This window comes from Phasianus colchicus, chromosome 9 (genome assembly GCF_987193195.1).
Source record: "Phasianus colchicus chromosome 9, bPhaCol1.hap1.1, whole genome shotgun sequence".
Classification (NCBI taxonomy): Eukaryota; Metazoa; Chordata; class Aves; order Galliformes; family Phasianidae; genus Phasianus; species Phasianus colchicus.
This window is the reverse complement of record NC_143444.1, coordinates 1,976,872-1,993,647: the sequence shown is the minus strand read 5'-3', so window position 1 is coordinate 1,993,647 and position 16,776 is coordinate 1,976,872. Positions and strand designations below refer to the sequence as shown.

The 16,776-nt window shown below is 48.3% G+C and overlaps 1 protein-coding gene across 1 annotated transcript; it reads left to right on the top strand.

The window, feature by feature from the left end:
- Positions 1 to 9,566: 9,566 nt before the first annotated feature.
- LOC149916717 (uncharacterized) lies at positions 9,567 to 15,301 on the top strand. The gene is given in 4 exon segments (XM_090145878.1): positions 9,567 to 11,640; positions 11,897 to 11,971; positions 12,757 to 14,046; positions 14,049 to 15,301. Coding segments are annotated over 2 exon segments (1,260 nt in total). The 5' UTR covers positions 9,567 to 11,640; positions 11,897 to 11,971; positions 12,757 to 13,367; the 3' UTR covers positions 14,630 to 15,301.
- The last annotated feature ends 1,475 nt before the right edge of the window (positions 15,302 to 16,776 follow it).

Below are 16,776 nucleotides of genomic sequence, written 5' to 3'. Positions count from 1 at the left end.
TATAGTGACCAGACATCACAATCTGAAGTACTATTAACAAATTCTTCTGGAACAGTTTGCTGTTAAAAGATCTCTTCAGTGACTGAGCAGAGATCCTATTTGTTGGTAGTCATTTTGGGTTTCTTTAAATACATGGCAACATTCCAATCAAACAAACTTGCCTTCATTTTTGTTTTTTTTCCCAAAAAAATCATTTTACTTGGAAAAAAAAATTGTTTTACTTGGATTCTTTGACTCACAAAATGGCTTGGGTTGGAAGGGACCATAAAGATTGTCTGTTTCCAGCACCCTGGAGTGGCTGGTTGCCACCTACCAGATCAAGTTGCCCAGGGCTCTATCTAGGCTGGCCTCAGTGCCCCCCAGGGATCGGGAATCCCACAGCTTCTCTCAGTGGCCTGTGACAGGCATCTCTACCCTCTGAGTAAAGAATCCCCTCCTAACATTTAAACTAAAATAGGGGAGATTTAGGTTAGAACTGTTCCCTGTTCTGTCTTTATTTGCCTGCATAAGAAGTCGGTCTCCCTTACTCTCCCTTTAAGGATTGGAAGGTCACAAGATCTCTCCAGATCTCCCTTCTCCAAGCTGAACGACCTTAGCTCCTGCAGCTTTTCTTCATGGGAATGGTGCTCCAGCTCTCTGATTATCTTAGTGGTCCTCTGCACCTGTTCCAACAGCTCCACATCTTTGTTATGGTGCAGTGTTCCAGATGAGGTCTCACAAGGGTGGGCTTGAGGTGGACAATTGCTTCTTTCTCCCTGCTGGTCACTCCTGATGCAGCCCAGGACACAATCAGCCTTGTGGGCTGTAAGTACAAACTGTCCAGCTTTTCATCCACCAGGACCCCTAAGTCCTCCACAGGTCTGCTCTGAATAAATGTCTGGGATTGTCCTGATCCAGGTGCGGCATCTTGCACTTTGCCTTCCTGAAACTCATTAGGTTTTATACATCCATTTTTCAGAGCTTATCCAGGTCTCTGGATGGCACCCCTTCCTTTTGTCATGTCAGCTGAAGCACTTTGCATGGTGTCATCTGAAAACTTGCTGCAGGTGTACTTGACTTTGCTCTCTAGTTCATTGATAAAAGAGCACTGATCCTAGAATGGAGTCCTGAAGGATGTCCTCCCCCCTGTCCTGATGTCCATAATGCCATTGACCAAAACCTTCTGGATGTGATCATCCAACCCATTCCTTATCTACCAAATAGTCCGCACTTAGTCTCTTTTTGATTTAAAGGCAAGGATTTGATGTGGTACCATGTCTGAGGCCTTGCAGAGGGTAGATGACATCAGTTGCTCATCCTTTGTCCACTGATGACATTCTTCCATCGCAGAAGGCCGCCAGATTTGTCAGGCACAGCGTGTCCTTGGTTGGCTGTCTCAGATCAGCTCCTTGCCTTGCACATGCCTTATCATAGTTCTCGGGGCATTCTGTTCCACAGTCTTCCTAGGCACAGAGTTAACTACACGCTGATGAGCCTTACCTGGTTTTCCTTTCTCCCTTAAAAATGAGAGTGATGATTCATTTTTCTAATCACCAGAGACTTTGCTTGACAGCCATGAATTTTCAGATGTGATGGAGAGTGATTTGGCAATCACATCAACTGTTTCTTCCAGACCTGGGATATATGTTATCTAGCTGCATAGATTTGTAATGTTCACTCTTATGAGACAGCATTGGACTTGTTTTTTCCAGTGGGAGGGATTTGGCTCCCTCAGCTCCAAGCTACATGTTTAAGGACGTGAGAAACATGGGAAGCCTGACCACCAGTGAAGACCGAGGCAAAGAACTTTCTGCGTACCTCAGCCTTGTCCGTGTCTGCTGTAGCCAGTTCCTTCTCGTTGTCAAGGAGAGTGCATCTCAGAGGGGTATGCTTTCCTTTGCCTGTCTCTTCTGACCAGCATACATGTATAATCTCATAATTTTTTCATGTCCCTCACCAACTTTTATTCCATCTATGACTTGGCTTTCCTAATCCCATCTGCGCATTCAGATGGCACCCCTAGATTCTACCCAGGCCACATGTCCCTGCTTCCCCTGCCTGTGGTTCCTTTCTATCCCTGAGCTTGACCACGAGGTCACCATTCCAGGCCCCTGCCATCCCTGCTTGATTTGTTGTGCTGAGAGATGGAGAGGTCTTGTGCTCTCAGAAAGGTGTCCAGCTCTTCTCCATTCCTTTGTCTCTATAGATTGCTTCCCAGGAAATCTCATCCAATAATTCCTTTAACAGTCAGAAATTTGCTCTCCAGAAGATCAGGATCCCAGCTTCTCTCCTTGCTAGGCCCATGTTCCTGAGAACATGAAATCAGGCAAGCACGATCCCTGTGGCTCAAACTGCCTCCAATTTAAACCTCTTTAATGAACTCCTTTGCATTGGTGAGCATGAGGTCCAGAAATGCTTCCAGTCTGCTTGGACTGCCCAATACCTGGACCAGGAAGTTATCCTCAATGGATTCTAGTCCCCTGGATTGCTTACAGCCCCTTGTGTTGCTTTCCAAGCAGGCATCCATGTGGTTAAAGTCTGCTATCAGGATGAGAGCCTGTGAGCATGATGCTTCTTGTAATTGAAGCAAGAAGGTCTGATCTGCAGGCTGCCCTCAGCTGGTGGTCTGTAATAGATCTGATAACCAGAGGTTTTTCATTGGTCTGATTCTTCATTTCTACCCACCAGTTCTTAACCTGACTGTGGCTGTTTCCTTAACATGGTTCCACACCCCTCCTTCCCTGCCCATCTCTTCCAAAATATTCATAGCCCTTGGTTATAGCGTCTCACTAGTGCATTTCATCCTACCACATCTCCATGACAGCAATTAGGTTATAGCTTTTTAATTGCACCATGGCTTCCAGCTCCTCCTGTTTATTCCCCACTCTGTGTGTTGCTGTGGAGGCACTTCAGTTGGGTTGTCAATCAGCCTTGTTACCTTCTCAGAGCAGCATAGTTCCTTCACAACAGTTCAGAGCCTTTCCTCTGATACTCCATAGATGGTGTTCCCTGGCCCTTCTCTATCACTGAGAAGTACATCCTTTTTCTCTATCAAATGTAGTTTAAAGTTCTGGTTGTCAGCCCAGCCAGCTTTCTGTCCAGAATATTCTTGCCCCTCTTTGTCAGTTGTGCCCCATCCTACATCTACATACCCAGCATCTGGTGGTATATCCAAGATAATGAAACGCCAAGTGCGACAGCATCCACATAGCAATCGTGCACCTCACCTGTGCGTCTCCTTTTTCCTGGGTCCCAGACTCCAGCTGGGATGAAAACGGAAAACACAACCTGCACACCTAATCCCTTCAACATCCATCTGAGGGAAATAAAGTTTCTTGATATTTTGTAGTTCTCATTGCAGCCTCATGTTACCCAGCTTGAAAGAGCAGCAATGGTTAATATCCTCTGGCTTTATCAGCCCTGGGAGCTTCCTCTTGCTATCATGAATGCAGGTCTCTGGCAGACAGTGAACGTATCTGGAGAGATTGTCCAGGTGGCAAATGTGTGCTCAGTGTCTCTGAGCGAGGAGTCCCCAATTATTAACACCCTTTGCCTTTTTTTGGTGACACTGGATCTAATGAAGTTAGTTGGTCAGACCAGTTCAGTGTGCCTTCCTCTGTCTGCACTCCAACCCACGCCGTCTCCTCTTTGTTCCCAGACTCCTATTTGTTGTTGGGTTATTTCAGGGTCTGTGGGGAGGCTCCTTTGGTTCCAACCAAAGTCCAGGGTTTGGTCTCGTCATCCTGAGTGTTCCCATCTGCCATCTTGCCATCTGTCTCCTCAAGGTTGGAAGCTCGCTTACCTTTTCTTTGCAGGGACTTGAGGCAGAGCTATTCTGCCCATGTCACTGCATGACATCATCATGATATGACATCAGTTTTTCTCTCAGATTCCTGGACACTTCTCTGCCTGGTAATTTCCTCTCCAAACACATCTAGTTGCTTGAACTGGGCACACCTGTATTTGCGACATGTCCCTCTGTTCTCATGCCCTGGCTTGCCTTCCATTTTCTGGCCCCTACAACTGAAGATCTGGGCAGCTCTGTCACTCCTTGGGACACCTGGCTCTGGGAGCACACATCAGCCCAGAAAGGTTGTGGTGCCCTGTCAGCCTGGCTGTTGTGCTGGGTTATCACCATCAATAGAAGGCTGCAACTCTCCCTGCGGATCCTGAAATTCCTCATGCGTTTGTTGGGTTTTTTTTTTTTTTTTTTGACAGAATGCCTAATTTGTTCATCTTTATTTGAGTAATGTGGACTCTGCTGCAATTCCCATTTATGCACACATTACTTTTCTGAGTAGTTAATACCCCGTGGTTTTCTCCTTCCCACTTATTTTTGTCTACAAGTCTCAAAGCCACTATATTTTGATGTTCTGAAAAGTAAATTACTTGGCTATTATGTGTCTTATGAATTCCAGAAAAGTATCTGGATTACAGCAAAGCTGATCTTTTCTGACACACATTAAATTATTTTCAATGCATACCGCTGGCATACCAGCAAGTATGGCATACTTCTGAAACAGGCAATAAGCCCCTTGATGGGGAGTGCTGCTGAGCATAACCTACTGCACTGATAGCAAGTCTATCCAGAGTAACTCCTTACACTTGTCTTCAAGATATCCATTTGAATGTTGCTTAAAGTGGCATACCTTCAGCCTTGCTATGGAAGATATTCCCAATCGTCAGCTACTTTGAGTCTAGTAAACCCACCTACAGCCCTGAGCCAGACAGCCCTGCTTTAAACACGGCATCTGTGTGAAAGTGAACTGTCACAAAATGGAAAGCTTTAATCCCTGCCTTTGTGATGCTCTCGTGATCCAGTGCAGGTTTTCCCTCTGGAGTGCAACTGGACATTCTCACTGCACTGGTGGCACACGGAGATACCCTGCAGTTACAGCACACTGCAGCAATGTCACTCACTCGTGGCACTGAGGATGAGGAGGGAGGACTGCCTCCAAGCATGTCTGAGGACAGACGGCTGGCTCCATGCTTGAAGATTGCCTGCTGTGCTGCTTCCCTGGGGCTCGGATCAGGGATATATCTGGAAAACTGCCTAGTCTGATCCACCCCTCTCATTATTATCCACTGATAGTCCAGGCCAGCAGTGATGAGGTCACCGACAGAAGCCTGAGGACTGTAAAAAATGATTTTAGGGGACTGGGGAGGTTAGTTGATGGAGCAGGCATACAGGTAGTGTTTGCCTGTATTCCTGCGGGGCGGGGAAGGACACTGAGAGAAGCAGGAAAACCAAGCTTATAAACACATGGCTGAGAGGCTGGTGCGAACACAGGAATTTTGGGTTCTTTGATCATGGCGGTCTGCTCGGCACCTGGCAGGAGGGCTGCCGATGGTGTGCGGGCTGCTGATGGTATCACCTATCCCAAAAAGGAAATGGATCCTTGCCCAGGAGTTGATTTGTAGAGATGGCTTTAAAGTAAATATGAAGGGGGAAAGGGATAAAACCAGGCCTGTCAGAAATGAGCCTGGGGGAGCAGTAATGGGATTAGGGGTGAGGCGAGGGGCTCAGCTGAAGTGCATCTACACCAATGCACGCAGCATGGGCAACAAAAAGAAGAGTTGGAAGCCATTGTGCGGCAGGCTAACTGTGAACGAGCCACCATTGCAGATGCTGGAGTGCTGCAATGGATGGCTACAAACTCTTAGGAAGGATAGGCAAGGAAGGAGGGGTGGTTGAGCTTGTGGCTGGGGATGATGAGGTGGAATCCCTATGGGTAAAGGGGAAGGGCTGACAGAGCAGACATCCTGGTGGGTGTCTGTTACAGACCGCTGAACCAGGATGAAGAGAGATGAGGAGTTCTTTGAGCAGCTGGCAGGAGCTGTGTGCCAGCTGTGCGATCGCCAGCCCTTGTCCTCATGGGGGACTTTAACTTCCCAACACATGCTGGGGACACAGCGTGCAGCGTCTGATGCACGGACTCAGATGTTAATGATCCAAATCATTTATTACAAATGCTCACATCATGTATATTCCTTCACAAGTTTTCTTTTTCCCACCCACTCTTCCATGCCAGCAGAGCATTCTACAAACACTCTTTAGCCGTTCATGCGGGCACTTATCCAACCAGAGCCATCAGACATTCTTTCTTCTTCTAAAGGTGTCCTTGGTTCTCATGCTGTTTACGTTGCTGCACAGCAGCTACTCTGAGAAGTTTTTCTTGTATTCCCACAATTCCCCCTTTTTTGTTTATTCTCAAACTACTACCATACTATAAAAACACTAATTATATTAATAACATAATCATTATAATTCAACCAAGGCCTCGATTGACAATACTCTAAATGTGAGAAAGAAGACGAGGCAAATGTAGCATAATGACAAGAAATGCTATCAACCTACTAAAAAAAAACAACACGTTTGGCCTGCAACCTGGAAATAAATCCCTGAGGGTCCTGTTCTGTGTTAAACTCTAACTGGTTAGAAATAGGTCTTCGATTTTTGTATGTTCTGATATATTAATTTTGAACGATCACTAAAATTTGTACAACAGATGCTTTTTGAGTGCTCACAACCATGCCTTTGTGCTAATAGAAAATTAATGGCTGTACAACTTTTTGCACGTCAGATAGTATCAATATTAGTGGGCAGATGCGTGTCACTGCAGTATCACTAGGAGCGTTATTACTTACCGACCCTTGAGAAACAACAAGCTGCAGACAAGGAGAGGAGGAACATGCTGGCAGCAGATGCGATGGGCAGTGCCAGCAGGGCATCCCCTGCTTCAAGGTGCACTTTTCCTGTCTCACCCACCACAGATTCTCTCCTGCTTTTATTCTTCTCAGGGTCTGAAAGGTATTTTCCATTTGCACACCACATCTGCATGGCCAGTGCGTGTTACAGAGCCCAAGTGGAACAGCTGCTGCAGCTTTGTCCCAGAGCTCTCCATCGAGAGAGAACCCAGCTTTTGGAAATACAAGGACATTTTTGCTTATCCGTTTAAGAAAAGGAACTGATGCTGAGGTAGACACAGGCTGACTCTGAAATGTTAAAACTAGCCGTAATGCTGCAGGATTTCCTTGCTGCTTTCATTAGTGAGAAGTTAGCTCCTGCAGTTCCCCACTGCTCGCCTTCTGTCCCGCAGAAGCTGCAGGCGCACACCAAGCAATCAATCCCTGCACTCCAGTCGGGCTGGGCTCACTCAGCCTCGGCTTGCTTTGCCCCACAGATCTGCAGCATCTGATGCACAGACTCTGATGTTAATGATCCAAATTGTTTATTTCAAGTTCTCACATCATGTATATTTCTTCACAGTTTTTCTTTTTCTAGCTTTCCCACCCCTCCCTACAACTTTCCCACCCACCTTTCCATGCCAGCAGAGCATTCTACAAACACTCTTTAGCCGTTCATGCGGGCACTTATCCAATCAGCCATCAGACATTCTTTCTTCTTCTAAAGGTGTCCTTGGTTCTCAAGCTGTTTGTCTTGCTGCACAGCTGCTGCTCTGAGCAGTTTTTCTTCTATTCCTGCAGTGCAGTGCTCTGTTCAGGCCCCGTGCTGGACATTTCAGCTTTGGATCGCTGCCTCACATCTCTCTCACATCTCTGCCGCACATCCCAGCCCCAAATCCCTGCCCCATAAGTGCCCCACACCCCAGCCCCACATAGTTGCCCCACATTCCTACCCCATAACAACAAATCCCTGCCCCACATTCCTGACCCATATCCCAGCCGCACATCCCTGCAAAACATCCCAGCCCCACATCCCTGCCTCACATCCAAGCTCAACATCCCACCCTGAAATCTCTGCCCCACATCCCCACCATATATCCTATCCTCACATCCCATCCTCACATCCCATCCCTAAGTCCCTGCCCCACATCCCAGCCTCACATGCCTTCAGCACATCTCAGCCCCACATCCCTGCCCCATAATATCCCCAAATCCCAGAATCACATTCCTGACCCACACCTCTGCCCTATATACCTATAAATGCCCCACATCCCTGCCCCATATCCCATCCTCAAATCTCAGCCCCAAATACCCAAATAACTGCTCCTATTCTGGTATTTCTTGGAGAAAATATCACGTATTTGGGATAAAACAGGTATTTCTAGGAGAGAATACCATCTATTTGGGAGAAAACAGTAATTCCTGGGAGAAAATGTTGCATCTTTGGGAGAAAACTAGTATTTTTGGATGAAAAATTACAAATTTGGGAGAAAACACATTTCTGGGAAACAGTTTCATATATTTTTAGGAGAAAGCTTATATTTCTGGAAGAAAATGACAAATATTTTGGAAAAGCATGTTCATCTGCAAGAAAATGTCATACTTTTTAGGTGAAACTGGTATCTGTTGGTGGAAACATCATATATTTGGGACAAATCAGGTATTTCTTGGAGAAAATGTCATATTTCTGTGAGAAAATACCATATTTTTGGAGAATATTTGTATTTATGGGAGAAAATGTTACATACTTGGGAGAAAACTGGTATTTCCAGAACACAGTGCCATCCATTTGGGAGAAAACTGTTATGTCTTAGAGAAAATACCGTATATCTGTGAGAAAATTCCATATTTTGGGGAGAAAACTGGTATTTCTGGGAGAAAATATAATTTATTTTGAAAAAAACTGGTATTTATGGGAGAAAATGTCACAATATTGGGGAAAAATGTGATATTAAGGATTCAAAAGTAGTATTTCTGAGAGAAAATGCCATATATTTGGGGAAAAAATGGTATTGTTTGGAGAAAATGCCTTCTTTTTGGACTGAAAACTGGTATTCTTGGAGAAAATGCCCTTGCTTCATGAGAAAACTGATATTTCTTGGAAAAAATGTTATGTATTTGAAAGAAACCTGGTATTTCTGGGAGACAACATGTCTCATATTTGTGAGAAATCTGATATTTCATTTTAGGGATATTTGGGAGAAAACTGGGATTTCCTGGAGAAAATGCCCTCTTTTCGTGAGAAAACTGGTATTTCTTTGAGAAAATGTCATATATTTGAAGGAAAGCTGGTATTTCTGGGAGAAAACGTCATATATAGGGGGAAAAAATGGTATTTCTGGGCAAAAGAGTCATCTTTTTGGTCTGAAAACAGGTATTCTTGGAGAAAATGCCTTGGTTTGGAGATAATCCAGCAGGCTTTGTCCAAAGCAGAGTGACCTGTGGGCACAGCGTCCAGCAGGTGGAAGTGACCAACAGCTGGAGACAGTAGCAGCTTGAGCAGTGCTCTTGAGGGAAAGCCTCACTGTGAACAAAGGCCCGGAAGAAGAGAGTAGCTTGTCCCTGTGTTCACATAATAAGGTTTTCCTTTCTGATCTGTTACCTCTCAGGTGGTGCCTACAGCTGTGTGATGTGCTCTGCAGGAAGTGCTGATGTTTTGCATTCAACCTTGTCTTTCATCTTCTTTTAAAGCTCAGAGGCAACCTTAATTTCTACAGCCATGAGCTTTGTGCTGTGTGAGCTCTCCAGCTTCTACCTGTGATGTGAGACTGTATTGTGTCTACTCTATGTCAGGCTCTTTTTCCCTTTTCATTTTAAGGTAGGAAAATTAATTTCTGGGCCAGGAGAAGAAGAAATGCAACAATCTTCCCTGCACTGCTCAGTTTGCCTGAGTTGCCAAGTGCTCCTCATTTTTCTTGTATCCTTCAATTCCAAGTCCATATTTTCCCAAAAGCAAAAGAATTCTGAAGTAACCAACTACAGTTAAGTAAGCGATTTCAGTATTTATTTCTGATTGTGGCAATTACTTCAGTTCAGAAGTCACACTTAATTTACAGAGCCTGCTTTAATTCTGACAAAGGTTGCAGTTGCAGCTGGCTTCTGCATTTGTGCTAATGCCACATTTCCTTTCTCTGTCTTGCAGGTCAGCTGGTGCTAGAAGTGGACGGCATCCCGGTGTGAATGAAGGTCAGTGTAGGAGCAGCTGCTGATGGGAGGAAGGAAGTGCAGGCTAATGGACTCTGACGCATCTCCTGGTACGGTCCCAGAGGAGGCAGTAGTGATGCTGGGGGGCACTTGCAGAAGAGCACGAGGAACTCCTCAGCAGGAAGCCACAAACCCTGCAGAAAGCTGCAGGAGACTCAGAGCACGTGTGGATGCCCAGGAGGAAATGCAGGCCCAGTGTTTGAGCAGTGCCTGGCCATGGAGTGCTATGGCCCAAGAGCAAAGCTATTCTGCATTTGCCAAGATGGCTTTTCACAGTGGACTCATCTGTCCTCAAAAAAACAGAGGGCTGACTCATCCAAATGCTTGCTGATTTCTTGGAAGCCCAAATCCTTCCAGCCTCCAATCTGGGGGCAGCCTGGGGGCAACATCTCCTGGGTGTGATCATGCAGTGCCTGAAGGAGAGGATGACCCAGGCTGGTATCCAACAAGAGTCATCTTAATTTCTCTGTTTTGTTACTTCAGATAACCCCATTGGGTGGCCCTGATGTTGTTTTCTTAAAATTTGGTACCAGCCCTGGTGGCTTGGGGCCAGAGCCCAAAAGGCAGGAACCAGTCCAGGAGCTTTAAGTCACAGCCCCAGTTAGAGAGTCTGGCACACACCATGGGGCCTAAAGATGTTGCCAGAGAAGCCAGGACTAGCCCTGGGTCCTAAAAACAGAGCCAAAGAGACTGGCCCTGGCCACAGGACCTGAAGCCACTGCCTGAGTGGCCAGCACCAACCCTGGGGATTAAAGCCCAGCCCCAGCCAGAGAGGCTGGCACAACTCCTGGGCCTAAACCTAAAGCCACACAAGAAGCCAGCACCAGCTTTGGGCCTAAAGCCACAGCCTGAGAGGCTGGTGCCGGCCCTGAAGTCTGAAGCTCCAGCCAGAGAGCCCAGCACCAGCCCTGGGCCATAATGCCACAGTTACAGCCACAGAGGCTGGCATCAGACCCGGGGCTTAAAGCCACACCTACAGCCGAACAGCTGGCACTGGCCGTGGAGCCTAAAGCCAAATCCTGAAAGGCCGGCACCAGCCCCTGGGCCTGAAGCACAGCCAGAGAAGCCGGAACCAGGCCAAGGGCCTAAAGACAGAGCCACAGCTGGAGAGGCCTGCACTGGCCCCAGGTCCTAAAGCCACAACCACAGCCAGAGAGGCTGGCACCACTGCTGTAGCCTAAAGCCAGAGGCACAGGCCAGCTCCAGCCCTGGGGCACACAGATGTGCCTTCCTATTGGTTTCTACTGATTCCTATAGGACTTCACTGACCACGCTGAGGCCATACTGGTCCTTACTGGTTTTTACTTAGCCATACTGGACTTTTCTGGTCTATACTGGTGTGCACTCCTCCCAGTTCCTACTAGTTCCTCTGGGACTCCACTGACCACTCCGAGGCCATATTGTGTTTTTATTGGGCTGCACAAGAGTCATCTTCATTTCTCTGTTGCTTTACTTCAATTAACCCCTATACAATTAACTCCATTCACCCCATTGGGTGAGCCTGGTGTTGGTTTCCTAAAATTTGTATCTAGGAGGTGACCATTCCTTTGCTTATGATGAAAGCACAGAAGTGATGCAGGCACTCGCAGTCGTTGCTGGGTGGGAGCGTTTGTGCTCTGGTGAGCAGAGCTGGCGCTCTCATGAGCGTGCTGCACACGGAGACTGAGCTCGAGCTTTTCTTGAGAGAGATTGCTCTGTGAGAGCCCATTGGAAGCACCACTGCGGTGTGTGTGTGAGCTGGGCACAGCTCAGGCTGAGCAGGCTGACCAGGTGAGTCACGGCAGAGAGCCAGGTGCTCAGCTGGGGACATGGATGGTCAGCACACCTGTGGGGGAAAAGGGGACCTGGGGTCATTTGCTGACAGAAGCCATGGCAGTCAGACACAAGCTGGAGCTAGTGATGGGCAGTTCTTGCAGCCAGATGATTTCCAAGCATTGCCCTCCTCAAAAGACGACATTGCATGGCAGAAGAAAGCTGGGAAAATGCTTCTTCCTCATGATTTTTCACTTCTTGATACTTTCTGTAGGGTTCCTGTCCAAAAGGAGATCTCAGGAATCAAGGCAAATGAAGATTGCAGTTGCAGTGCTGTAGGGGATGTCAAGTAAGCATCCATTTGGAGTGCAGGAAGGGGCAGTGAGAAGTGAACTGTCAGTTTGTGTTTGGCGTGTCAAAGTAGCATTTTTCTGTTTTTCTGGGGGGACATGGGCTTACTAGACAATACTTCTGCTGCCTGCTGGTGTCTGTGAAATCAATACATGACCTGTAGTTGTAGGGACAAAACCTGTGCATCTGTGGAATGGTGCGGGGCAAGGGGGGAAATGAAAAGCCTCCACACTAAGAAGCTCTTGTTAGCTGTGGTGTGGGTACCTGCCTCTAAACAGAGCTGCATGCAGGGCTGTGTGTGATGGAGGAGAGAGGAAAGGACACTGCAGGTCTGTGCTGACTGCAGAAGTGACACAAGGCCATAGCAGCAGAAAGGCAAATTGACAAAACTGCTCTTGAAGACCAGAAGTTTGTGCCGTGTCACAGCCCCCCAGCTCCCCACACCCACCTCCGGGGCACCACAGATGGCCATGTCCCTCAGCTACCACCACCAGCCCCAGCCCTCCTCTCTCCCTGCAGTCCTTTGTGCAGCAGGATGCAGAGGGCGTTTCACACAGCTCTCCATGGTACATGCCCAGTGCCATGAATTGCCATGGGGATTGGCAGCAGGCATGGGCAGATGGAGGGGAATCGCCCTGGCTCACTGTGGCCAGAAGGGGCTCCAGCAGGGGTAGTTCCCATGGAGGGGTGAAGCAGGGGCAGCTGGGCCTGCTGTGCAGATAGGCATAAAGATACCTCCCATGCCATGGCTCTTCTGCCCCCACATTGTTTGGGTCCTGCCAGTTTTGTCTTCAGACAGGGACCCAACCAACTCCGTACACACAGAGCAGGATATTCCAGCTGGCAGCCGCTCACTATTGGAGTGCTGCCCCCCAGGGCTCGGCAGTGGGGCCACTGTCGGCACAGTCAGCGGGAGGCAGTGTGGTAGTGTCGCTGCGCTGAGGTCTGGACCGTCATCAATAGAGAACCAGTGCGGTACGGGCGCTGTGCCACGATTCGTAGTCGGCGGAACGGCAGGGTGGTGGTGCTGCGCTGAGGTCCGAATCATGGAACCAGTAATTAAGAAATTCTTCAGTGGCAAACTGAAGCCAACACCAGGATGACTGGAAGGTGGATGACGGGACCAGGAACCACTCATCAAAAGGAACCTCACTCCTGCATTGCGGACATTCTTGATGTTACTGATGTTTATGGTAAAGAGGGGGGAGGGAGTGCACCTCCTGCAACAGCCACGTAATGTTTGGGTCACATGGGCGAACCTTACGGGACAAACAGATTTTTGTCTTAGCCTCCAGTCTGCTACCTCTCCTTTTCGTACCTGTTTGGTGGTCTACCGAATTACCAATTAGAGGAGTTTAATTTACACGGTTAATTACACTGCATGTAAAAACGATATGGATGTGGCTGCTCAAGCGGCATGCCTGATTCAATCATTAAACCATACCCTTCCATGGAACCCTCAAGAATTGGACATTTTGGGGTCCCAGATGATCAAAAATGGGTCAGAAAGTGGTACACATACGTGTGTCATCTTTGGTTCCACATGCCGCAAAGAAGGTAACATAACCATCTGTTACAAGTTGGATGGGAATTTTAATGGGACCAGTGGGGCAGAAGCTGAGTTACTAGATTTTATAACAAGGTGGGACTTACCTCACCCTTATGTCAACGAGTCCTGGACGGTAGTAAACCTGATCAATATGGAGAGTTTTTCGATAACCAGTTCATACTGCGTGTTCACGCAAAATTTGACTCGTTATTTCAAAGCAAATTGGAATGATTGGTGCCAAAGGTCAAAGGAGGGGGAATGGTCGAAAGGATACCCTAATGGAACCACTTGTTCGGGCTGTGGTGATAATTGCACAGCGCAGTGGAACCACTACGCATATGGGTTTACCTTCAGAGCAGATAGCAGAGAGAAATTGTGGTATAATTGGACTGCTAAGGCGCTGCTTCCGGGAATATTCCTAATTTGTGGAGATAGAGCCTGGCAGGGTATCCCGAAGAACCCTCTTGGTGGTCCGTGTTACTTAGGGAAGCTAACGATGCTCACTCCAAATCATACTGGCTGGCTCATAGCCTACATCCTAATAGGCATCGCCGCGATATAAGTCTGGAACCTGAATGTAATAATGAAGTTAAGTTGTGGAGTGTCACAGCACGCATCTTTGCTTCATTCTTCGCGCCTGGTGTTTCAGCAGCAGCAGCTTTAACCCAAATAGAAAGACTGGCATGTTGGTCTGCAAAACAAGCCAGTATGACAACACTGGTGCTAAATGCAATGCTTGAAGATCTTAATAGTGTTCACCATGCGTTGTTACAAAGTAGAGCGGCTATTGACTTCTTGCTATTGGCTCAGGGACATGGATGTGAGGACGTTGAAGGAATTTGCTGCTTTAACCTCAGCGATCATAACGTGTCAATACATAAACAGCTACAATGGATGCAAGAACATACACAGAAGATTAAAAAGGAGAGTGATACCATTGGAAATTGGCTGGATGGGTTGTTTGGGGAGATGGGCTCATGGCTAAAACTTAAGGTTCTTGAGGTAGGGTTTATAATTTTTGTATGTGCCTTTATCTGCCTCCTATGCCTTATGGGATGTTTACAAAATTGTCTGCAACAAATGATGGAGAAGATTTTTGATCAGTGAATGGAATATCACAGACTGTGCGAGAGTTTGTGAGGGGCTGCGGGTTGCGATCGCGATGTAACGGGGCAAGACTTTACCGAGCACAGGGAGGGGGAGATGTAGTAGGCGTTAACGGGGTATCAGGTTGTAACGCGATAGGACTTCCCCTGCTCTGTGATTGATGTATGACGCACGCTTGGGGGGCATAGACGAAGGGGGATGTGTATTTAGGGGGTTGTAGTGCCTTAATAAATGCCATTTGCTTCTCCATCATGTTGGTGTTAGTGTTGCTATGGCCCTAGCGAATGCAGATCGCTAGACCCCCCTCCCGACGGTGCAGCCCCGGTCACGGTGGTTGCTGGAGGTAACAGTATTCCTCCCCCATTGCTGGCCAAAAACCTCACAAACCTCCATAGTCCCCAGCAGCACCCCATATCCCCTCCTGGACTACCACTGAACCCCCTTATTTCCTCCCTTAGACCTCCCTTAACACATCCAGTGCTCCTTACCGACCTCACAGAAACCCACACTCCCTGACAGCACCCCTGTCACCAATTCCAGGCCCATCCTCTCCCCCTGCTCCTGCAGGCTCTGTTGTCATATCCATCCCATGGCCATATATCCCCCACACCCCGCTACAGAGCCCCATAACTCCTCAAGGAGCTCCTCAGACCTGGTACACCTCCCCCACAGCCAGCCGGGGACCTCACAAAGCCCCATAGTCCCCAGCAGCACCCCTTATCCCTCTCTGGGCTCCCCTAGATCCCCCTTATTTCCTCCTTTGGACCTCCCTAACCCCCTTGGGTCATCCCTTGGATCTCGCAGACCCCCACAGTCCCTGGCAGGACCCCCGTCACAAGTCCAGGACCCCAATAGCCCACCTGGTGCTGTTGAACCAGTGTCCCCAGTGACCTGTGCCACAGTGAGGCACCCTGAGCCCTTCTGCATTGCTGCGGAAGGGGACACACACAGATCCCAGGTCAGTGGACACTGCTCTGCATGTCACTGCCTGGCCCAGGAACTCCTCCCCTGTGCTGTCTGTGAAAGTCTTTTCTTTGCTCCTGGCATAACTTCCATCTCCAGAGCACATGAGGTGTGTCCCTCAGACTGTGGCTCCTGGTTAACCCCGCAGCATCCAAATGAGGAATCCTGTAGCAACCCACATCTCAAGATGAAGCTACAGCTGTGCCCCAGTGCCTTCATTAAAGAGAGAGGAGATTGAATTAGCATAACAGGACATCTTTCCTCCTGACATTTCCCACCGTCTGCATGTTGGCTGTACCATGCAATCGGCATTTGGTCATAGAGCTGTGAGTGCAGGTATGTGTGCATACGGGGTGTGCAGAGATGGTGTTGAACATCAGAGTGTGCACAGCACGTGGCTGTGTGCAAGGCTGGAGCTGCGCTCGTGTCTTCATGCATGTGGGTGTGCAAAGGGGTGGGTTTGCACATGTGTGTGCATGAACGCGGGTGTGTGCATCCAGGTCTTTGCACATGGCTGTGCGGTTTTGCTCAGATTTGCACGCACATGGATGGAGCGTGCACACAGGGCTGTGTAAGGATGTGCTTGCAGGTGTGTGAATGCACAGGTATGTGCACGGGGAAGTCTTTGCACGTCGGTGTGTGGTTCTGCACACATATGTGCACACAGAACAAGGGAGCAGTGGAAGTTCCTGGGAACAGGAGATTCCTGGGAGAGGCGGATCTCACACGCGAGTGCTGGAGAGCACAGGGCTTGGAAGCACAGCTCCACAGCACTGCGCTCTGCACAACAGTCTGCAGGATGGCATGGAGCACTGATAAAACCAGGACAGAATCACAGAATCACACGGAATGGCCCAGGTTGAAATGGATCTCAAGGATCATCTCTGTCACCTTCCCACCACAGGCAGGGCCATCACCTCCACATTTAATACCAGCTCAGGCTGCCCAGGGCCCCATCCAGCCTGGCCTTGAACAGCTGCAGGGATGGACAGGGCATCCACAGCCTCTCTGGGCAGCTGTTCCAGCACCTCACCACTCTCACAGCAAACAACTTCCCCCTGACATCCAACCTCAATCTTCCCTGCCTCAACTTCAAACCATTTCCCCTTGTCCTGCTGTTATCTACCCTTTCCAAGAGCTGACTCCCCTCCTGTTTCTAGGCTCCCTTTCGGTCCTGAAAAGCT